General features: G+C 36.8%; 1 protein-coding gene across 1 annotated transcript; it reads right to left on the reverse strand.

The window, feature by feature from the left end:
• Nucleotides 1-494: 494 nt before the first annotated feature.
• Nucleotides 495-17,283, reverse strand: LOC134471776 (uncharacterized). Its single transcript, XM_063231602.1, has 10 exons — nt 16,949-17,283; nt 14,195-14,302; nt 11,813-12,043; nt 11,128-11,334; nt 7,155-7,388; nt 5,915-6,068; nt 5,703-5,812; nt 5,043-5,156; nt 3,634-3,780; nt 495-2,038 (listed from the first exon to the last, which is right to left on the reverse strand). The coding sequence occupies exons 2-10, from the start codon at nt 14,276-14,278 to the stop codon at nt 1,904-1,906; spliced, it is 1,416 nt and encodes a 471-aa protein (XP_063087672.1). The 5' UTR covers nt 14,279-14,302; nt 16,949-17,283; the 3' UTR covers nt 495-1,903.
• Between the last annotated feature and the right edge of the window lie 7,550 nt (nt 17,284-24,833).

A 24,833-nucleotide genomic window follows, 5' to 3' on the forward strand; every position in this document is an offset into this window, starting at 1 on the left:
GAAAGTTTTCGGTAAAGTGATTTTTGCCTTCATGACGACAGTTACTAAGCTGAGCAATTCACTCTTCAACCTATTTGGTTTATATAAAATAAGACAGATACACCAAAAAGCCTAAAAGTACTACAGTATTAATGGGTGATGCTACCTTAGAAAATAAAGTAGCATGGAGTAACAAATGCCAGTATAGCAAAAGGAAAAAGAAAATACCACTAGAAGAACAATCAATTGCAACTTCACACTATTTCCCATCATGAAATAATATACTAGCAATATTCTAATGGAATTGCTTTCATTAAGTTTTTTCATCTTTTCCTTTTTAGATTCATAGTGTTGGATTGTTAAGCTAGCCTTGAAGTCATTACCAGGAAACTCAGAAAGTTCCAGCACCATAACATATTTTCTTTAGTGATGATAGAACGTATTTTAAGGGTGCCTAAAGGGAATCAAATGATGCTTTATATACGTAAAACCAGAAGAACAGATCTTACTCAAGATTAGAATGATAAAATACACAAAATCTTTATTAAGTGATCACATAGTAATCTGATACAATACTTCCTGATACAAGAAAATGGATTATCAACTGACATATAGCATATTTCTTAAAATCCCAAGGTAAAATAAGAATTTATAGATAAAATCCATCTACACATATTGTCATCTACCTTTTGTAACAATCCCCTCTCTATTTGGATGTCTTCTATACACCAATGTCTGGTGACTGAATCTTCACAACCATATTCTTCCTTCCCCTGGACTGTAACCCATTCCCTATAAAGTGTCTTCAAAACAACACCAACCACTACAAACTTCCCACTACTACCTAATTTTGATCTTGGTTAGCTGTTCTGAAAGAAGGCAATCAGATAAATTCACAATAAAAAGGTTCCAAGGATAACAGACTTTTTAGTATATGATCTCTCCTCTTTTCCAATCTCATGTCTCATATCTTACCACTGAGTCCCTCCTTCCCAGTCACAGTGACCTATTTTCTCACATATCCTACTTCAAAATTTTATATAGTGCTGATTAGAACTGATTGTGGGACTTAGCACACACCTGGGATACCAAATATCTAATAAAATAAGCTCTAAACAAAAATCAAGCACAGAGTGCTAAATGAATTATTTTCTACTAGACAGTGACCCAACTATCAGCCCCAATAAGCTTCAGAATGACAGCAAGGTATCTTTCAACACACACTAGGAAGCCAGGTACTTCCCAAACATAGGTACTTCTCAAACATAACTATTTCTCAAATGTAAATAGATGGCGAGGTGATATATAAAATCCAAATATATTAAAAGACCATATCAAATTCATAATTGGTTTATTAATTGTCTCCTCAACTCATAACCACAGTAAATAACTACTCCTGTAACTGAGTTCTTGAAAATGTTAGCATTGTAAAATGTATCGCATGTCAAAAAAATGTTGAGAATCTCCAGACCAGGGTTCAATAACTCCTCCAACAAGGTTTGATGTATGTAGACCACATTGTTTCAATATGTACATACGTAAGCTAACATACTTCTTTTTACAGTGATAAAATCAAAAACATTTACAAGGTATTAAGTTTTACCTATGTGCACAGGAAGAATGGCTTTACTTTGTTTATATTGGAGCCGTGAATCTAAAGTTACAAAAGGAAAATAAACAAATATGTGCTTATATACATATACTAAAGTCCATACAAAAATATATCAGTTTAATTTGTCAGGTCCCTCCATTACATATTAATCTGAAATGTTCTCTTAGCATGAATTGTCTGTCTTTACTATCAGCTAAACAGATCCACAGGACTGTTTTACACCAAATGTCCCTTCCCACCTTGCAAAAAGCCCCCACCTGGTTCATAAGGAATGACCAATAGAGAAGAATAGGTATGAATTCATCAGTAACTCTAAGGTAGATTGATAGCTTGATCTTCCTTGAATTTGGGAATCTTCTTAAATTCACTTTGCTTCCTGAAAAAAAGTTGGGCCAAGATGTGGTCTGCAGTGGCCTGGATGTAGTCATCCATGTCAAGGGTCTGCAGCTGAAGGTATAAAAACCAAAAGATGTGTCAGCACAAAATCATTGCAGTTTCTGCAGAAAGCTTATAGCTGTTGAAGCATGCACAGTACTGCTGACACTTGCTATGAACTTCTGCACATGCTCACTGTGATCACCAGTCTTTCCTTGCCACAGAGAGCTCACCCTTTCAACTCTAAGTATGGAGTCTAATGGCTAGAAGGGCTGAGGCATCTCAAGGTTTCCTTGAAAGGAACTTCTGTCCTAGTAGGAACTGGTTCACTGTGAGGAGTAGTCAGGTTTACCTTTCTTCCTATCAGCGAGGAATAATGGTGAAAGGACTACTCAGAGTTTCAAGCTCAAGGCACATGCTAAGGTAAACCCATGACCAAATAAGTGCTCTACAGCCGATACTGGTCTCCGTCCACACGGCCAAAAATCTGCCTGCCTGGACCGTATGTCCAGTAGGCTGCGTCAGACTTTCTATGTCTTTCTTTATTCCCTGTGTCACCCCCACCCTGTTCCTTAGGCTACCCCTCCTTCTCAGTCTTTTCTCAATTTCTGTGGTTCTATGTGGTTCCAAAAAAAATCCACCTCTTTCCCTCCCTCTTTCCATTCATATTCCTTGTACAAAACATACTGTTCTTATAAACCTTTCCCATTACTCCATTTGGGTAATGGGGAACTATCATCACTGACAACGTGTATTATACACTCTAAGGGCAGGGATAGGAATAAAAAATTCCTCCTACCAAAAATTCTAATTCATTCCTTTCCACGCTGTTATAAATCACTCTATAATTGTTTCTTTGCACTTAAAAACTATATTTCTATCTCTTCTTAAAATACTTTTAACCTTTTATTTTTGGCTTATATTTAATGGTTTTCAATTGTCATTTTACCCTTTCATATTTTTAGTTTTAATAGTTGGGTATTAGCCTGTCATGTCACATTAAACTGCGCTTGTCTCTCATATTTATTTTAATTATTAACTTTTTATCCTTGTAAGATTTATACTTATCATTTATTCTATTCATTTTCCTTTTCTCTTTTCCTATTCTTAACTGTTTAAACTCTAACTTGCTATTTTTAAGTTGAGTTTTTCTTTTCTTGTTAATTATTGATTGGGTTGGATTTTTCTTCCTGGTTTATTCTTTAGATGGCTATAGAAAGTGGTGTCAAGAGAGTGACAGTGCCAATAAGTAGGAGTCACGGAATCCTTCTCCCAACACTCTATAGCCAACTTTAGATTTTACCTCTTCTTTACATAGATCTCCATAAATCTTATCCAGATATACCCAAAAAGGTTTTAGCTACAGAGAAATTGGTACTGGAATTTTCCAGTTTCCCCCACAGAATTTGGAATGTTATTCTGGGAAACAAGCATCACTCAGCAGGACAAAACACCTTTGGGCTGAAGCCCTGATGATGATACTACATAACCCATGTTATGTTCACCACTGCAGCCTTCACACTCTGTTTCATCCAGCTCACTCATTCCTCCACTCATTCCACACACATTTACTTACTGAGAGCCCCACTTAGTCCAGATATACTGCATAGCAGAATATTCTGCAGTTTACTAACACAGAATTCTCTCTTATATGGGCTTATTCTTACCTTGTCTCCAGTGCTGAAGGCAAGAATGAAAAGCAAATCCTCATCACATGTGTTCTTAATATAATGCTGGGTTCCAATGGGGAAAAATATCACATCTCCAATGTGGATGTTAAATTCTATAGAACCCTGAGTATTGATAATACCCACCTAAGGGAGAAAAATTATGTTTACATTAAGTACAAAAAATCAAATACTCATTTAAAATAAATATTAATAAAAGTATGTGACTAAAAATTCATGGTTATTTGAGGACTTCTCAGTGACAGTAAAGTACAGAAGATAGAGGCATCTTTCACAAAAATTCTTGTTTCAGAGACAGAGCCCCCCAAAAATCAAAATATATTTAGGTATGTATTATTCAAAATGCACTACAGAGTTCAATATGCAGGACATCATAAAAAATTCATCAATTGATTTTGGTAATTAAAATTTACAAACTTTGTTCCATATAGTTAGGCAGAGAATTTACAGTGAGGATTTCACTACCCCCATGCCCTCATTTCTATCAATCTTCTGGGAGAATAACATCTTAAGTCTTCCTTAAAAGAATTAGAGACTAAATATATATACAAATGCATACACAAACACAATAAAAGTAAAGTCTTTGAAATATAATTTGTGGAATGCTTTTGTTTATAATGTGTTTAATGCTTTTTCCTAAAGCATTAAAATATTCACCTCTAAAAACACAGAACAAATTTTTTGCTATGACATGAGTGAATTTCTGTCTGATTTTGATTCTTTCAAAATTGAGAAAGCACAGGCTAAAGAGGTTATTCCACTTGTGGATGCATTGTAGATTTCCTAAAAGAACCCCATGAAAGTCTAGAATAGACTTTCAGTGAAATCACTACATTAATATGGTACACAGCTTGGCTTTCTTTAATAGTACTCAAAAAGTGATCACACAAACTATGTTCTCTGAAGAGTTAAAGGAGGTACTAATAATTTCAGAAAACAAGTATATATGGAAGTATCCTGGACCACATGGAATATATGGACACCAAACTGATGTTTCACACCTTCTGAGCTATCCAAATTCACATTATACTGAGAAACAAAAAGCTGCTTCACTCCCACAGAGAGACCTTTCCACTTTGTGTTACCTGAGTGCAAACCTCTCAAAATCTAAGCAAGTATTCCAGACCTTCCACCCAATGTGAAAGTCTCACTCGCTACTGATACATTCTTAACTTCTCTTGCACAGATTGACTCTTTCTGACTCATCCAACTTGCAGACCATTTAACAGGGTCTGTATTGTATCATCTGTTGAAACTGTTCCCAGAAAGCTCTTGGGACTGTCATTTTATGTTACTAATGATTGTACTGAAACAATAATAACAAAAACCTCCCATTGTCTTCTTTCTGCATTTAAAGAAAACACAAAAAATGTTTACAAAGAAATTACCTTTCCACAGCCACTTATTACGTATCCCATTTCATTTGCATTAAAATGAAAATGTGGTTGTCGTAATCCATTGTTATAAATTCTAAGTGTACTCAAACTGAGAGCATTTTCATGCTTAAAAAAAAAGAAATCCAGTTATTTTGTCAGCATACTACTTAAAAACTTAATTCATGTAATCATGAAAATATTTATGCAACTCTAGGAATATGGAATTTTCTATGTCCTTAACACATACTGTATCACTTGTTCCTCACAACAGTCTTATAAGGTCTGTAGTATTAGTCTCTTCATTTTACAGATGATGAAATTAAACTCTAAATTGGCTCCAGAACTTATCTACAATTACACAATGAAGTGATACAACTAGTTTGAACCTATGGAATCTGATGCCACATGTATGCAATACGGTCAGTTGAGCATTTAAAACAAATGAAAAGTAAACTCTCACAAGTACCCAGCCTTTTTACTAAGGTAACAATCCATGTCATGGAAATTAAGTTCCTAGATCTGCATTGAAGCCTCAATTAAAAATTAACACTGATCTAGTCAACCAATGTTTGCCTAGTCTTTTCTTTCCTTTTTGTTCAAAAGAAGCCTGAATCCAATCTAAGTCTCATATTCTATCCACATGAATGCTCATCAAAACATTTTCTCAATTACCTCATTCAGGAATTCACTGAAAATTTTTTCATTGTTGCTTAGTTCACTTCCGTTCTTCCAATAATGTGCCTTTTGTATTACTCCTCCTGGAAACTGATATTCTTTTGAACCTGAATCAGATGAGGTTTAAGAAATAAAATAAAATAAAGTACTTCAAAATGGTTAAGTATAAGTACTTAACTAAAAAGGTTTCATAAAACAATATACCATACCTTTAAGGTCAAAAAAGTATCTCCACACAAGGCTGTCTGGAGATTGTACATAACTTGCATTCATAACTAGCTCTGCCAGGTTGTAAGGAAGATTAACTCCCTGATCTTCTGTTTGCTTTTGAAATTTTCTAATGAAATTAATTCCACCTTCAGGCTGAAATACACAAGAAACTACATAAGATATTTACAAGTATTGTAAAAATCCCTTAAATTTTTAGTATTTTGGTCTCAATTAGTTGATATTTTATTGTAAATGAAACTGCAATTTACATTGGTTCACATGCTTACCAACATTCCCTCTAATGAATCACTATAGTACTATACTATTAGAATACTCTAAGACAATCTCAAAAACTTATTAAACAGTTCCTGAGCACGCTACAAGTCCCTCCAGTTGCTCATCATGGGCCATCACCAATTTCTTCCCATTTGCAATGCCAGCATTCATGTGTTAACATCCACACCTGACCCTCTGTAACCAGCCCCAGCCCTGCTGTCAGTTGTCTGCTTCCCCCAGTAACACTGTAAATATTTGAAGAGGTCAAAATTAGTAATTTTTACACTATAGTTAAATAGGAATAAGAAGTTCCACTGTACTATTCCATAGTAGAATGACAATAGATAATATAATGTACTGTACATCTTAGAAAGCTAAAAGAAAAGAATCGAGAGTTTTTTCCATAGAGTAACAGTAAATGTTTGAGGAGAAAGGCTTGTTTAATCTGATTTACACATCATACAATGTCTACGTGTATCAAAATATCTCATGGTACTCCATTAACATGTACAATTTTGTTTTAAATACTCATCAAAAATTCCTTAAAGTAGCAATTCTTGAGGAAAAGTGTAGGATTCTCTGCATGAGATTAGGGGGGGAAATGATACCAGTATTTGCAACAAACTTTCCCCACAGAAAGAATCAGTAAGCTTATGATTTTTCCAGGATATAAATTACAGCAATTTTTCCATTGATTATATCACAATCTCCTGCTAACACATTGTAATTTCTTACAGAAGCCCTTCATAATGGAAAAAAAAAGTAACTCGATTTCCAAAAAAATTTGTCTTCAGTAGGAACACAAAATACACTTTTGAGTTGATTCAATTATTACCATACCTGTGTATAAAATTCTTCTGGATCTGTGCTGATTGCTTCCCTAGAAACAAATAACTCTACCATGTTTGTGACTATATTATAAGTATCTTCCTGGTGAAAGGGATTTTCAAAACTGGTACATACCTTAAGAGACCGAGAAGCAATGTCTTCAGGTGTAGAGAAAAATACATCATCAACATCCAGTGTCTGAAGTTCATCATGTGTAGAAAAGAAGAGCAAAAAAAAGCAATCTTCATTACCCACATTCTTTATCCAGTGCAGTGTATTTTTAGGGAAGAAGATTACTTGGCCAGCTGTGACATTGTATGTGGTAGCTACTTCACCACCATCATCAATCACCCCAATCCATGCTGTGCCCTGAAATATAAATAGAAAAGCATATCCCATCTTACTTTAGAGTGGTGTTTCTCAATCTTTTTTACTGCCTTTTTCTAAGGTATTATTTCAGACTTGTTTCCTATCACTACCAATCTACAAAATTTTAATATGTATGCACTTTCCAGTTGACTGCACGTGATTTTAATAATAATAATAAGAGCTAAAATTTGATGCTTTTATTATTTTAGGTATTCACACAAGCAATTCACCAGATTCAAGTCAATTATCCCTTGTATTACTCCTATGAAGCATATCTTATATTCCTCCACTTTATGGGTGTGAAAACTGAGTTTAGCAAGAATGTAAAATTTTTCCAAGGTTATTCATCTAAATCAATGGTGAAGCTGGAATTTGGACCTCCACAGTGTGGCTTCAGTGTCTGATTTCATCTGTACTATGCCACACTTTGATTCTGCTGATAGAAATTCTGTTTCCTCTCATTTTCTATTCTGATTCACATATCTGTTTTTACTCCAGGATCATGCTTTTCAGTATAGCTTGAAATCAGGTATTGCTATATATTCTGCTCTGCTTTTGTTGCCCAAAGTTGCTTTTACTATTCTGGATCTCTTCTTGCTTCATATGAATTTTAAGATTGTTGTTTCTAGATCTATAAAATATGCTGCTGGTATTTTGATTGAAACTGCATTGACTCTATATAACAGTTTTGGGAGTATGGCTATTTTGACAATATTGACTGCATATCCAGGACCAAAAAAAAAAAAAAACAGATATGTGAATCAATAGAATAGAATTGAGGATACAGAAACTTCTCCAGATACATTCAGCTACCTGATCTTCAACAAAGGGAACAATCACATACATTAGATGTAAGATAGCCTATTAAATAAGTAATACTGTAAAAATTGGTTGTGTGTAGAAGATTGAAACTGGACCCTTATTTCTCACCTTAATTCATACTAAATTAAAAACAAAATGGACCAAAGATCTAAACATTGAAACAGAAGCATTAAACCCACTGGAAAATAAAATAGTTAAAACACTTGAAGACACAGGTGTAGGAAAGTATTTTCTAAACAGAACCTCACTTGGACAAGAAATAACAGCAAAAATCAAAACATGGAATTATATCAGACTAAAAAGTTCTTGTACATCAAAAGAATCAATCACTAAGGTAAAGAGACAACCTACAGAAGAAAACAAAGCTTTTGCCAGCTATTCCTTAAATAGAGGAGTAATATCTAGGATGTATAAAGAACTCAAAAAACTTAAACCACCTAAAATTAAAGATCCAGTCAACAAATAGGCAAGATACTTCACAATGGAACAGATACTTCACAATGGAAGAAATACAAATGGTCACAAATATACAAAAAAATGCCCAACATCTCTGGCTATTATAGAAATGCCAATTAAAAAATGTTAAGATGCTATCTTACTCCAGAAAAAATGATAATCATTAAGAAATCAACAACAAATGCTGGTAAGGCTGTGGTGAAAATGGAACACTTACTGATTGTCTTCATTATGGAGACTAGTGATCATCCAATCACCTAGCTAAGTGTCTTCCTCAAAGAGTTTGCCACATTACAACAATACATGCATCACCCATAATAGCTAAATCCTCAAAACAGCCTGACTACCCACTAACAGATGACTGGATAAAGGAAATGTGCTGTCTATAATGGAATACTACTCTGCTATTAAGAAAAACAGACTAGAGCTGTTTTTAGGAAAATGGATACGCCTGGAAAATATAATGTTGAGTGAAGTAAACCAGACACACAAGTTTAAATACAATACAGTATCCCTCATTTGAGTGAGGCAAAGTACAAATAAGAGAATTATAAAGGATGGCTAGAATGGGATATGCACTCTTGTAATAGGTAAGTGGTCTAAAGGAAAAAGTGTAAGGTTTGAGGAGGAAAGGAAAAGGAGATAAATAGAATAAAAATATACTATGTACAGGATCCTAATAACCTTAATTAATGTAAACACTATAAAGTCATAATATAAGCTAAGATTAATACTATCAACAAGAATGAAAAATGGAATAGGAGAATTGGAGAAGGATGGCAAGGGGGATGGAAGGAGATTTTAAAAAAAACAAAACAAAACTGTAGTTGTACAAGTTGCCAGCCAAGAAGACTGAAAACATACTAATAAAATTTATAAAGAACTCTTCATTCTGTTTATAGACACACGTACAATTCGGATACAGCTGGGAATTAAAAAGGAAAGGTGAACCTTTAAAGGGCTCTCTCCTTGTCTGCATACCACAAAGGATGGGCATATCTATTTATTCTTATTAGGGCATCAACTATCCCAGATGTAGAGCAGAGGCAGCACTGTCTGATGGGACCTTCCAGTGGCGAATGGGTCAGGTATACCAACTACCTCAGCTGCCTTCCTGCTTTCAGGCCCACCTGCAGGGTATCCTGAAGATGCTCAGAAGCAGAAGCAGTCTGCACTAGTGATGCAACAGAGGAACTTCCTACTTATTTTATTCATTGGTTTCTTGCCCTGACTGTAAGAATCAGTGATCTCATGGTTTCCCTGGGATCTACAGAATATTCAACATCACATAGTCTACATTTAGCAACTCACATTATAAAACCTCTCTGGACTTCCAGAACAGCATCCCCACCTCACTAAGCTGGATCCCAGAGCCAACTATCCAGTCCAGCATGCTCCAGCTCAACTTCTCCAGTGTGGAGTTTGCTGTAGGAATCCCCCTCCAGGAAAGTTCACTTAACTGCATTTTCTTTCTCTTTATGCTCTGTTACTACTCAGTAATGATATAAAAGTAATCTTTAGGAGAGTATTTTCTTTTTACATATTTTATAACTACAGGGAGGGAAAAAAAGTCAGAAAACAATGACTTTGTCCCGGGCCAATCAACAACTTTATACATCCACATCCAAATATCCACCAAGACAGACAGATAGATCTTTAGAAAAGTTTCTTAATCTCTCTGAGCTTTTCATGAGAACTAAAGATTTGATTTCATGTAGATGAATTGAACCTCTCTTCCTGTTTTAAATTCTAAAACAGAATGAATTGTCCAAGTAAAAGGGTGGGGATCTCAATTAGCAATAACTAAAAAATACACCATAAAATTGGCTGCACATTTGTTACCCATATCACTCGGGTAAGACCAAACTCTGAAAGTACTGGGAAAGCTTAGTCACTACCATTTCCCCGGGACCTAGAAGACAGAAGATCAATAAGTATTTTTTGCAATTAATTAATTACTTTAAATTGAAGTAAGTACACTCATTTCACCTCTATCTATCTGTATTTCATTTGACTTTAGAATATTCTGGAAGGTCTCACCACAAAAGGGCATCCAATTGCCCTGATCTTGGAGATTCCCAACTGAACATCAGCCAACTAGTTTGCCATTCTAGTTGCTGCTTTTTTTCCTTACAAGAAAGCTGCCATTTCTTTGATCATTAGATCAGAGTTGCCAATTTTAGCTTTGGCTCAGAGGACTAAATAGTAATTTTATTTTAACAATAATGTATGAAATATAATTTCATACTAAAGAAAAAAGTTCAAAGTGATGACAAAAATAATTAAACAGGCCAATGCTCAGAGGCACTCCTAACCAATCTAATTGAATCTAATTGAAAGCCACGGTATTTATCTAGCAATTAAATAGGGTGCTAAGTAGATTTTGTAAAAATTTACAATAATACCCCAAGGACATACAACACAGGCACTTAAGAGAAGAATGCAGGCAGACCAGTTATACCTGTACCAGATAGCCATGTTCATTGGCATTGAAGTGCCAGTGAGGGGCCCGGAGGCCCTTGCTTTTTATTCTCAGGGTCCCCAGAGTCATCTGTGATCTCTGACTGTTCAAGCTGGTGCCAAAGGCCTCTTCTTCATCACTGAGATAGTCTTTGACATTATTTCTGTACCGGGCCCACTGGATTGCACCACCAGAGAACTCAAACACCTAAAAAATCATAAACAAGCAACCATTACCAAGCAGGCCATCTCCTAAGAAATGGGAGGGCACCAGGACATACCTATGGAATAAAAAGCAGGCGAAATGGAGAAGGCAGTGGTGGTAAGGTGAATTTTGAAGTTTTGAAGGCAAAGAATAGCTTGGCAATAGGTCAGGAATGACAATAGACTATGCAGTGCTACTAGGCTAAAACCTGTTAGACATAAAAAGGACACCTAGTCTGGCAAGCGAATAGAGGGCTTTCCACTTACTCATCTGAAATAGTCCCCTCCAGCTAGACACACAGGACTGTCTACTGAAGAAATTTCTGCCTGAGGCCCGCATCAACCAATAGTCCCTCTTCTCTCTTCACCTCCTTTCCTTCTGTTGCCTTTCTAAAGCAAAGCAAAGCTTAGCAACATGCAAAGGAAAGACAGTTCTGAAATAACTATTTAGAAGCTTATTTTTCCAATGTCATGATTCCTACCTTTGACTTAGGTAAATGGTTAAGAAACTGGAATTTGGGGTCAACAGCCTTTTGTACTTTGGGAACTGCTGTTGTTCTCATTGGCCAGGCAGGTTTGAGCTGAACATTTAAGCGAGGCTGGGAGTTAAGGTAAACCAAGGAGACAATCAGTACTCCTATTGCTGTGGTGATGAAGCAAGCCAACAGACACACAAGGAAAATCCTTATCCATGACCATTGCTTCTTCTTTTCCTAGGAGAAATTATGAAGTCATTATTTTCTATTTGTGATATATTAGAAATACTACTTCACAATGCAGGGGGAAAAATGAAACTTCCTACACAACTGGTAGGAATGTAGAATAGTACAACTATGGAAACCAGTGTGGAGGTACTTCAGAAAACTAAAAATGAAATTACCGTATGACACACCTGTAACACTTCTTGACACACACCCAAAGGAATTAAAGTCAGTATATTACTATAAGGGTCCCTACATACCCATGTTTATTGAAGCACAATTTACAATAACCAAAAAATTAGAACCAACCTACATGCCCATCCATGCATGACTGGATAAAGAAAATGTAACATACATACACAATGTCATATTATTCAGATGTACAGAAGAAAACTATAGCATTTTCAGGAAAATGGATGTAACTAGAGATTACTGTATTAAGCAAAATAAGTGAGATTTAGAAAGTTAAGTGTCACATGTTTTCCCTAATATGTGAAATCAGCATGGAGGAGGGGGATGAAAGTACAAAAAGACTATTAAACAAAAGGAAGTGAATAAGGATAGGGGGAAGGAGATGTAAGGCAGGATAATGGGAGAATGGATCAATCAAATATATATACTTATGAAAATAAACCAAAATGTTGTAAAACTAATAGATGTTAACAGAAAAATTTCAAACTAATAGATATTAACAAAAAATTCAAATTGTGATAAGGGAAGACAAGTTGGATGTCAGTTGAAGACATCAGAATACGGCCATCTACTAGCCAAAGGCAGAAGCCTAGAATCAAACCAACTCTGCTGACACACTTTGATGTTAGAATTCTATTATTTAACTTCCTCTCTCTCTCAAAAAAGAAAATTACCTTTATTTTTACTTTCTTAAATTTGGATTTCTACTAACTACCTAAATCTGACAAAATGAAAGAATGTATTTTGAAAATCAGACAACATTTTTTTCTCATCTCTCTGATATTGAATCAGGAAATGATCAGAACAGAAGATAGTACTTTCCCTAATAAGATATCTGGTCTATGGCATCTTTCATGAACTCTGTGTCAGGGTCCTGGGGGGAACAAATCTCTATATAGAAACAGAAATTTTGCAATGGAAAGAATCCTAAAGATTTTAGATTAACCTCTTTGTTCCATTTCCTTAAAGAGACTCAGAAAGGAGCAATGATTTTGAAAAGCCATCCTATTGTCTGTAATTGGAAGTCTAAAAAGAAGTACCCTTGATTCTGTGCTGTTTCCACTAAACCACAGCGCTACCACTGCATATCATTTGGGGATCATTGAAATTTGAATTAATTCTGGCAGTCCAACACTTTCAAAGGAAAGTTTATATTTACATAAATCTCTAAGGTCATATTTAAGTTAATTTTTTTAAAAAAGAAAAGGATAACACATAACTTCATATATCTCAAAAAGTATTACGTTACTAGGTACAATTAATATTTCTTTCTTAATTATTGGCTTTCATCAGCATTTCTCAAACCTTCTCTTACCATATTCACACTGAGAAATACCCTTCCCATTGTGACTAGTATAGCACACATATGCAAATGCACACAAAAAGTACACACCATTTAATGGAAGTTTCCCAAACAATGCTTGCATTCCCTATTCATTTTTAAATGCCAATTTAAACCCCTGTATGTATTTCCTGACTATTGGATTCAACTTGGAGTTTACCTAAGTCTCTTTAAATAGAAGACAAGACAAAATATTATTCTGCCTCCTCAAACTGGTAAGAGAAAAAAAGCATTCTGAACAAGGACAATGAAAATCTAATTAAACAAAGAGATAAAAATTTTAAATTTCCCCCTTCAACTTCTCTGAAGTTTACTCACCAGCATGGATAAGACATTGCCTCCTAGTAGGCCCCAGTGAAACATTTTTTTAACTTGGCATTAATAATCATTAAGTTGAAAACACTTAATACTATAAGCAGCCATGGAAAGTGAGTTAGGCCATTAGTAAAGACGTAGAGGAGACAGGAGTTTAAAAAGTTTATGAGCAAGAAGTACAGCAGGAAGTTAGAGCAGGAGATGCTGGCTTTTGAAGATGTCTTGAAGAGAGATAGTCTCAAGAGTGGTTCTTTCCTGACTCTGCATAAGAGTCTTGTGGGGGACGTGCCCTCATAATGTAAATCCCACCTTACCATTCTGGATATGGTGCTCATCTTTCCCACAGACAAAGTATTCTGTGCTCCATCTTCATGTATCTCAAATGCTGCATTGTCCATTGGCAGAAAGGATTGAACAATTCACTGAAAAAGAAAAAAGGGGAGAGGAAAAACAGTTTTAGGAAACTGGGAAAACTCCAAGAGAAGAATAAGAACTTGTGAGTAAGGAAATACTTATATAGACCTAACAGTTAAGGAACTTAAATAAGGAAGTTGTCACTCAAATTACCATCTTAGTTTAAAAAAACTAACATGAAAGGACTGTCAAACAAAAGGCCAATAAGATACTTGGCCTCCAATTCTTTGCCCACTGATAACACACACAAGTAATAATGATATTTAATGTTTACTCACTATGTTCCAGAAACCGTTTAACGTGTTTTACAAGAATGTAGCTTCATTATTACAGTATATCTATCAGGTGCTACAATTATTGCTATTTTTCAAATAAGCAAGCTGATGACACATGCACAGATCATAATAGCTAACTTTTACTTCCTCCTCTTACTACGTGCCAGGCACTGTGCTATGTGTTTTTCAAATGTGGTGATCTCATTATTACAGAAAGCCTATCAGGTGTTATAGCAATTTCCACTTTTCAGATTAGAAAACTGAGGCATAAGAAGTGCAGGAAATGACCCAAAATCATAGAGCCAGTTTTAGTTTGCTAGAGCAAGGCACCTTTTATCCTGAATTGGTAAATTGTATTACATTAGTACATTATTAGTAAGATGAAATCTTTTGCACATGAATCGGTCTTGCCTGTAAACAGTATGACTGGCTTTCCTAATAATTTATAAAATACTTACTTAATAGTTAAATCTTATAGAATTCACTTTGTATCATCTATATTGGTAATGACTGATGGCCTGACTGCTTGAAAAGCTTCTACTATAATTCACAAAACAGACATCTATCTTCCTTTCCTACCCATCTTCCCATCTTTATTCCTTCTATAAGCATGGCTGAATGTCTTCTACATTCCAGACTGTATGACATTCAAGTACATTTAGAAACCTTTGAGTAGCTCATAATCAAGCAGTAGAAAGAAAACAAGGCCAGGGGCTTAGCTCAGTGGCGGAAGTGCCTGCTTGGCAAATGTGAGGTTGTGAGTTTGATCCCCAGCACCAAAAAAAAAAGAAAGAAAGAAGAAAAAAACAAATAATTACAATAAAATTGCTAAGATCTATGTTTTAACAGTTATAGGTGTATATATAAGGTCCTATTGATATAGGGGAATGAAACTCCCGACCTACTATATCCAGTAGGAGCTCACATTCTCTAAAATCGAAGAATGACTTTTAGGAACAATGGAGGTTAAGAGTGAAATATATTTATTGAGAGAAAGAAAGCGTCTGTTTGAAAGCGACACAAGGGGGTCTGAGTGGGTTACCCAGGACTCTGTCTTTTCCAGGAACTTTATATAGAGTAAAACCATGGGTTCAAGGCGAGGGTGGAGGGAGGGACTGGGAACTCACAAGGCAGATGGGCATAAGGTGGGACATAACTATAGTTAGCCAATAAGATTAATAGTTCAGGTAAAATTAATTACATTAGCGACAAACGGGAAAACAAGTCACATAGGAAGAAGGCATTCTTAAGAGTTGTGACCTTTTCCCTACTGGGATGGGATAGTGACTCCAGGATGATAAGGAACTATTCAGAATATCAGTCTTTGGGATGTGGATGCATTTATTTGATCCTTTGTCTTGAGGCCTGGACCACAGCAGGAGGTGTCTGTCTCCCACAAAGTTGTAAGATATCCACATTGGCTCCGTTGAGGACCTAGCCCTGTCTCACTGCCTATAATATTTCTAACTAACTAGGCTGCCTGCAATACTATGAAGATGTAGAAAAAAAGTGCCTGAGGAGGCAAGAAAAGGGAAGTCCTACACTAAAGTGTAATTTAGAGCTAAGTCTTCAAGTCTCAACACAGCTTCATTGGGTAGGCACACTTGGTCATTGAGATTCTATCCTATATATCTGGCTTATATATAAGCAGCTTGAGAACAGACCACATGGTAAAAATGTAGACCCCCTCAGGGTTAGGCAGCATAGGCTGGAGGTAAACCTATGTCCAAGTGATAGAGGTTGACTGCAGAGATGTTTTTACTATATTTCATAAAATCTAAAATGCATAATTGTTCCACATTTTGAAATTTCTGAAAATAAGATGTATTTCAAAATAAGTGGTCTTTGAGACTCACTAAAACATAATATGGCCAGTTTTTTGGGAATAATACCATACAAACCTTTAAAGCAAGTTTTATACAATTATGGGTTTTGCTGATGTTTCTTTGAAATGTGAAAAATCCTGTCCTCTGACACCAGCATTATTTAGCCGTTACACTTAACATTTATTAAACAGCAGGATAAGGAAGTTATCAACCAAGCTGCATTTAAGCTCGCTGGCCCACTGAACCAAACACCTGCAGCAGCTGGATAAGGTCCTTTTGATCTTTACATATAAGAAAATAAGTGCGCAGGGAACTTAAATATTTTTCCCACAGAAGCAGAGGAAGACACACACAGAGTCAGACTCTGTCTGTCAGAGCTTTGCCCACAAATTCTATTTGCAGCAGGAGGACTTCAGGCCTTTTGATACATAAATGGTTCAGGATGGATTGAAGTAAGATAAAAAACCTTTCAAGGCAAGCAAATGTAATTGTGTAGTGCAATCCAAAACCTCACTTAAATAGTGGGAACACTATTTAAGATATTCACACTTACCTCAGAAATGAAGCTGGTTATGTAAGACCAAGAGTTTAGCAGGCTGAGAAGAAAAGACACAGAATTACAGACTGAGCAGATCCTATTAACAGCAGTCAACAAGTATGAGACATAGAAAATGGGTAGAAAATTGGTGACTTCATTTGGTGTTCATCTAATTACATATCTAGTAATCATTTTTAAACAAAGCTATATTATGTATATGCTGTAGCCAAAGACAAATTAACACTTCAAAGTTGGAAGAAAAATCAATAAATCACGCCAAATACTTCTACTTCAATGTTTAAACTACCATACTCCCAAGAAATACTTACTCAGGTTTTATATTTGTGCTGTCAAATGTAAAACTTTTTCAATTTAAACATAATTAGGATGAATGGACACTTCTCAGACTAAGAAATACAAATGGTAAATAAATATATGAAAATATGTTCAAAATTAGCAGTCATTCAAGAAATGCAAATTAAAACAATGCTGAGATTTCATCTCACTCCAGAAAGAAAGCTATTATCAAGAAATCAACTAATAGCAAGTGCTGGCAGGGCTGGAGTAAAAGGGAACACTTCTCCACTGTTGGTGCAAGTGAAAAACGATGCAACCACCATGGAAATCAGTGTGGAGATGCCTCAGAAAACTAAAACTGGAAGTTCAATTTAACCCAGCCAATCTCCTTCTTGGTATCTTCCTAAAAGAATTAAAAGTATCATACCACAGCGACAAATGCACACCCATGTATAGAAGTATAATTTGTAGTAGCTATATCTTGGAAACAGCCCAAATGCCCATCATTGGATGAATGAATAAAAATGTGATTGTTTTTACATAACAGAGTACTCCTCTGCCATAAAGAAGTATGAGCTAGAGACATTTCTAGCTAAATGGACACACCTTGAAACAATACTCTTTTTTTTTTGGTACCAGGGATCAAACTCACAACTTTGCACTTGCCAGGCAGGTATTTACACCACTGAGCTAAATCCCCAGCCTCTGAAACCATACTCTTAAATGAAATAACTTAGGCACACGTGTTTAAATATTGCATTGTTTCTTTGGTGTGAGAAAGCGAAAGTGTAAATAAGAATCAAAATATATGACAGATATTGGAAATGAAAAGAAAATGTTGAAATGGGAAGGAGAACAAGAAAGGGGGCAGGGAAAAAAGAAAGGGAGAAGAAAAATAGAATAGAAGGAAAAAGTGGAAACAAAGCTTTTGTAAATAAGAAGAAGAGAGGTTGAAAAGAAGGGAAAGGATTGGGAAAAAACCAAAAGGATCAAAATATATTAAGTACAGGTATAAATCCCCCACAATTAATGTCATTGGAGACCACTATGAAGTGGCTCTGAGCAGGATTTAAAATTAATTGGCTTTCTACGTTTATTTGTGAATCTGTCCTAGGCTTAGGCCCCTTGCCAGGCAATGGGAATGATTCATGATAAGTGAACCTTTCTGAATCACTGCACCTGGCTGAGGCCTGTAGTGGCCTGTGAGGCCAAGATACCCAAAGGGCAAACAAGGCCACAGCTGAGTTTTCTTCATTTTACCAGGCAATATTAGCTGGCTCAAATATCAGTTAAGTAGATAAAGACTGCAGCTGGAGGCAGTCTCACTCCTACCATAAATGTCATCATGGAGATAAGACAGTTCTCCTAAATTGGCATAATTTACTACTTGGAGAAGTCTTTGAAGTGACTCCCAAGGTTCTGCTCATTTCTCAGCACTTTCATCAGTGTCCCTGCTCTTTGTGTGGACCTACTAAATATAGGAAGTCCAGAGAAGCTCTTCGTCTTAGCCTGTGATAGCTGCAAAATCAAGAACTCTGAAAGAAGGTTTTGATCATCCTAGAGCCCTAAAATCATACTACTTGTCTCATTTACTTAAGCCTTCACTGTATACTCATTTGGGAGACTGGGGATCTAAGTCAGGCCCCAACAGAATGTGATCACTATGTATATCTAAAATACATCAATAAAGTTAACAAAAATATTTTACATTTAAAAATAAACATAATTAGGAAATAAAAATATCTTAAAGTGATCCATATTAACAATAACCACAATATACTTTAGTATCACATACTCCCTCATATGATACCTCAAATCTAAGGTAGCCATCCCCAAATTGCAAAAACTTTCATATCATCATGAAAAAAGATCAGAAATCCCAAATTGAGTGTTTTACATTTTTAAAAAAATGACATTTCAACATGGCAATAAGGGAAGTAATAGATTGAAGAAAGACAACCTATAGGAAGGGATGAAATATTCACAGATTAATCTGACACAGAATTAATATCCAGAATATACAAGAAATTCAGATAACTAAACAACAAGAAAACAAATAATCTGATTTTAAAATGAGTAAGTAACCTAAATAAACATTTCTCAAAGACATACTAAGGGCCAGCAACTATATGAAAAATTGCCCAACATTATTAATTATAAGAAAAATCCAAGTCAAAACCACAGTGAGGTATCTTTCAGTCCAATTAGAATGCTGATTTTTTTTTTTTTCGTCTTTTTCCTTTTTATCGGTACCAGGGATCGAACTCACAACTGCCTGCTTGGAAGGCAGGCGCTTATGCCGCTGAGCTAAATCCCCAGCCCTAGAATGCTGATTATTAAAAAAAAAAGTAAAAAGAATGAATGCTGGTAAAGATGCAGAAAAAAAGGGAACTCTTGTAAACTGCTGGTAGGAATGTAAACTAGTACAGCCATTGTGGAAAACAGCATAAAAAATCCTAAGAAAACTAAAAATACAATTCTTGATGATTCAGCAGTCCCACTACTGGTTACCTATCCAAAGGAAAACATTATATTGTAGAAACATTTGCACTTCTATACTTATTGAACCACTATTCCTAACAGCCAAGATGTGAAACTAATCACGATGTCCATCAATAGTTAAATGGGTAGGATATGGTATATACAAACAATGGATTATTTGGTTATTTAAAAATAAAATATTGATATTCTGTATTTTGAAGCAACATGGGTAGGGCTAAAACATGTGATGTTAAGTGAAATAAACAAGGCATAGAAACGCAAATGTCACATGTTCTTATTTATATATGGAAACTAAAAAGTTGATCTCATAAAAGTAGAGAATAGTGATCATCAAATGGGTAGGGAGGAGCAGAACTAGATTAATGGTAGGTAATTTGGGTGTAGATGGATAGAAGGAATATCTTCTAATGTTCCATAATACTGTTGGATAACTATGGTTAACAGCAATTAACTGAATATTTCAAACAGCTAGCAGAGAGGATTCTTGAATGTTCCCATCAAAGAAATAACAAAAATCTGATGTTACAAGTCAACTATTTTGATTTAATCATTACAAATTGTATATTAATCTGGAAATATCACATTGTATCCCATGCATGTGTCAATTGAAAATTTAAGATACATCTGTTTAAAGAAAAGTGAAAAGATCAAAAGAAGAAAAAGACAAGAATTGTTACAGATCAAGATGACAAAGGAAACATGACAATTAAATCGGTTAAATCACAGGAACACAAAAGTGACATTACAGGAAAAACTAATGAAATCTGAGTAAGGTCCATACGTAGCTAACAGCATTATGCTAGAATTGCTAAATATTGGCTATTATTGTGTAGGTGATAATATAAGGAGGTGGCAGAAATATAGTCAGGAAATTACCTTGACAGCTCTAAAATTCTGTCAAAATAAGAGTTAAAAAGAAAGGGACAACCCACTCGGGAGCACTTCTGTCTGTCGGTCCATTTCTCTCTCTCTCTCTCTCTCTCTCTCTCTCCCCCCCCTCTATCTCTCTCAGTAAATATTTCTGCTCTTAACCTCCATTGTTCCTAAAATTCATTCTTCAATTTTAAAGAACATAAACTTGTACTGGATACATAGTAGGTCAAGAATTTCATTTCCCTGTGTATTATTTGGAAATCTCCCACTGAGATCATTGGACAAAGGTAAGAGTTTGCCTTTTCTTTCATAGACTCTGGCCTGGGATTCATTTATATAACAAATTTTTATGCTTCAAATTTTGCTTTTGAAAGAGTTTTGCCCAGAATAAATTACAGAACATTATGGTGGTTGAAGCCAAGTCGGGAATGTTTAGCCTGAGGTCACTACTTTAACCTTTATTACAACTTCCTTTTTTCCTTTCCTAGTGCATGCAAAGAAAATTCCAATCAGCTCCTTGTGCATCATCAATGCCCGCCCTAAGCAGCATCTCTGGTCAAAGGTTACATATACCCCATACTCCCATATTCAGACAAAGGAAAGGCCAGACTGCTATCAGTTGTGGGCTCCTCTCCACGTCCTTGGAATAAAGGCCACTTTCACTTTTTCTTATATTCTGCTCCTTTATTGTGCTAAAAACTCTAAAAGTCTGGTGCTGAAACCCCGGAGCTGGCAGAGTATGTTGGCTCATGGGAGCCACTCCCAGTTCAAGCTCCTGGCCTATCTAGGAACCATTTCTTGGAATCATGTCTCGTTTCTGCAGAACCTGTTTATTTTCTGCCATCAGTCTACATAAAACACCAGCCTATCTCATTTAACCACAGGTGAGCCATTTCCCTTCAGGGGTTTTGTTTCCATGGGCCAGGCTCACACCAGATAACCCGCTGCTGTCCCTGGACAAAGAGAGCAGTTCTCACATTCCTTGGACAGCAGAGCTGTTACTTTCTCATCCTCTAGGACTCCAACCTGCACTTTTTGGTGATGACCAATGAGATCAGATTACAACCTTCCATATCACACCTCCAAAATAGGTGATGACTTCTTTTGATAAGTGTGATCCAGGACAACTTTCATGTTTCTTGGGGGAAGCTAAAGCTCTTACATCCCGAAGCAAAGTTGTTCTTCTGGCTCACTTTTGTTCTTTTTTTTTTTTCTTTTTTCTTTTCTTTTGTTTGTTTGTTTGTTTTTGTCTTTTTGTCTTTTTGAGACAGGCTCTCACTATGCAGTTCAGGCTGGCCTTGAGCTTACTTTGTAACCTAGGCTAGTCTTGAACTCACAACAATCCTCCTGCCTCAGCCTCCAGAGTGCTGGGATTACAGGTGTGAGCCACCACACCTGGCTTTTTGGCTCACTTTTAATTCAGTCAATTTGGAATACTATTCCCTGTCCCCCAAAAAACATATCTCTGGGGTGCCTGGTTTATAATCTTGGTGCTCTTGGCCCAAAGAAGGCTATAAAATCCAAAAACTAATCTTCTACTTCCAGGTGGCTTGGCTAACCTACCTACCAGCTTAATGGCAGCACATGGCCTAAAGGGAAAACATTTGACCCCTGTATTTTTCAAAATTTATATAACTTGTGTCACACTGACAGCAAGTTAGCAGAAATCTTATATGTACAGGCCTTCCTTACCCTAAGGATGTGTTCTTCTCTCATTCAACCATATATGGCAGCCCAAATATTTCCAGCTAATGCTACTGTACCAAGAACTCTCCCTTCTTCCCCACCAGACCCCTTAGGTGATGTGCCTCCTGTCTTTACTCCCCCTCCCCCATATCTCCAAGATTAAACCCCACAACTTTCTCAGCCAGAGGTTTCTGTGCCCCCTGCACTGTCCTCTCCTCCTTCCTCACCCCCAGTGGCCTCTAATCCTTCCCTTAGTTTCTCTCCCCAGTCTCAGATTTCTCGATCCCCTCCACTTGAGCCATCTATTCCGTTGGACAGCTCTTCTTTGTCCCCTACTCCTGCATCACCCTTTTCCCCACCGGCTCACCATACTCAGTCTCATGTATTTCAGCCACCTAGCATGCCACATGGTGCTCAGCAGCCATCTTGCTGCAGCTCACATGGAGGACAGCCACCATCTTGTGGCCCTCTACCACATGACAGTGCACTGTCATCTTGAGACAGGTCACAGGTTAATGGTCATCATCTTGCAGTCCCACATCTGTGATAAGCAGTAGCCATCTTGTTGCAGGTCACATGATGACCAGTCGCCATCTTGTTCTCCCTCACTGTGTCACTAGCAGCAGCTGTCTTGCTGTGGGTCACACAGTAATCAGTCAGCATCTTGTGTTTCTCTGTCACATGGTGATGAGCAGCTATTTTGTAATCAGTCATCTAGTAATTGTCCACACACACACCTGCTGGGCAGTTGACCGCTTGGTAGCCATCTACACCTCCCACTCCACAGCCTTCTCAGCCTCAGTCTCTATTCCCACTTTGGGAACAGGCTGGCCCTGAGGGATTAGTTCATATTCATCCCTCTCCAACCTATCTCAGGTTAGCCATAAATTAGGTTGCTTCTCTGTTGATCCACAGAATTATATTAGAGAATTTGAATTTATAACTAATTGTTATGATTTACATTTCAAGAATACTTATGTGATTCAGAACATCACCCTCAGCTCACAAGAGCAAGCTCAGTTGTGGCAAGCAGTTTAAGAAGAGCAGACATAAAACAAATACTGGTGAGAATGACCCTGGGCCTACAGCAGTGCCTGAACAGGATCCTAACTGGAATTACCAAAATGAAGAAAGTTCTTATAAAATACACAAGATGACTGAATGTGTAATTTGGGGCCTTAATAAAATAGCTCACAAACAAACTATGACAAGCTTTTAGAACAGATCCAAAAGACTAATGAAAACCCAGCTGTGTTCCTAAGTTGGCTTAGGGACACCTTAATTAAGTTTACTAATGTAAACCCAGACTCTCATGAAGGGACAATTGTTATTAACTCTTATTTTATTCTCAGTCTGCTCCTGATATTCATGCAAAATTACAAAAGGCTGAACTTGGCCCTCAGACCCCTCAGGGAGAACATCTTAATGTGGCTTTCCATGTTTTCAACAACAGAGAAAAAACTCAAAAAGAGGAAAAAGAGGCACAAAAAGAGAAACTTGCTAAATATAAATCTGATCTTTTAGCAGTGGCACTTGGGGCTCCCAAGTCAGGAAAACCAAAACAAGGTGGAGCTGCCCAAGGCCCTCTTAGACCATGCTTCAAATGCAACAAGGAAGGACACTGGGCAAGAAAATGCCCCAACCCAGGTGTTCCTTTGGGGCCTTGTCCCTATTGCAATCTCAAGGGACATTGGAAGAGCGACTGTCCTAACCACCAGAGTGTGGGTAACCCATCCTCTAATTCCTTGCCTTCACAGATCTCATCACCACCGGATTTGTCACTGACTGATCTACTTGAACTTGCTGCTGAAGACTGATGGGGCTCAGGGACCACAGCCCCCATTAAGATATCCTTCTCCCTGAATCTCACTGGAAGTCTCGGGTAAGACACTATCTGTACTTGTAGACACGGAGGCAACATATAGTACTCTTCCTGAGTTTTCAGGCCATTGTATTAAGTCCTCAGTCACTATACTGAGTGTTGATGGCCAATCTATGCAGCCTTTGCAGACAGGGCCTATTCCATGTAGGTTCCAGACTCTTCTTTACCCATAGCTTTCTAGTAATTCCAACATGTCCCATGCCCTTTTCAGGTAGGAATCTTTTCAAAAGCTTAACTTCTCACTTACCTTCTCCCTTCCCACAGCTCTAGTCCTCTAAACACCCTCATAGTACACTGCAAAGCCATCCCTTCCTCTCCCTTCTTCTCTGGTCATCTCCTAGTTTGTAATACCTCCAACCCCATCCATGATACTCAAGCCATACCTATTTCAATTTATCTCAGGGATCCTTCAATTTTTCCTTGCATATCCTATAGCTCCCAAACATTTAGGGGGACTTAAACCTATAATCAAGCATCTTTTAGACAACAGTTTTCTAAACCTACTCATTCATCCTACAATACTCCCATTCTCCCAGTATTCAAGCCTAATGGGTCTTATCATCTAGTACAAGACCTTAGGGTAATCAATAACACTGTTACCCCAATTCACCAAGAGGTACCAAATCCTTATACCATGCTCTCTCATATCCCTCCCTCCAC

The sequence above is a fragment of the Cavia porcellus genome, unplaced genomic scaffold (genome assembly GCF_034190915.1).
Source record: "Cavia porcellus strain 051 isolate PalLab524CR breed Dunkin Hartley unplaced genomic scaffold, mCavPor4.1 scaffold_20, whole genome shotgun sequence".
In the NCBI taxonomy this organism is placed as follows: Eukaryota; Metazoa; Chordata; class Mammalia; order Rodentia; family Caviidae; genus Cavia; species Cavia porcellus.

What these genes read in the sequence shown, in the direction of transcription:
- LOC134471776 (XM_063231602.1), bottom strand. Translation starts at nt 14,278, where the DNA reads ATGGACAATGCAGCATTTGAGATACATGAAGATGGAGCACAGAATACT. An exon ending in TCAGTGAATTCCTGAATGAG is followed by an intron (nt 5,157 to 5,702) that starts GTAATTGAGAAA and finishes TTTTTTTTTAAG; the next exon opens with CATGAAAATGCTCTCAGTTT. An exon ending in TAATAAGTGGCTGTGGAAAG is followed by an intron (nt 3,781 to 5,042) that starts GTAATTTCTTTG and finishes TTTCTCCCTTAG; the next exon opens with GTGGGTATTATCAATACTCA.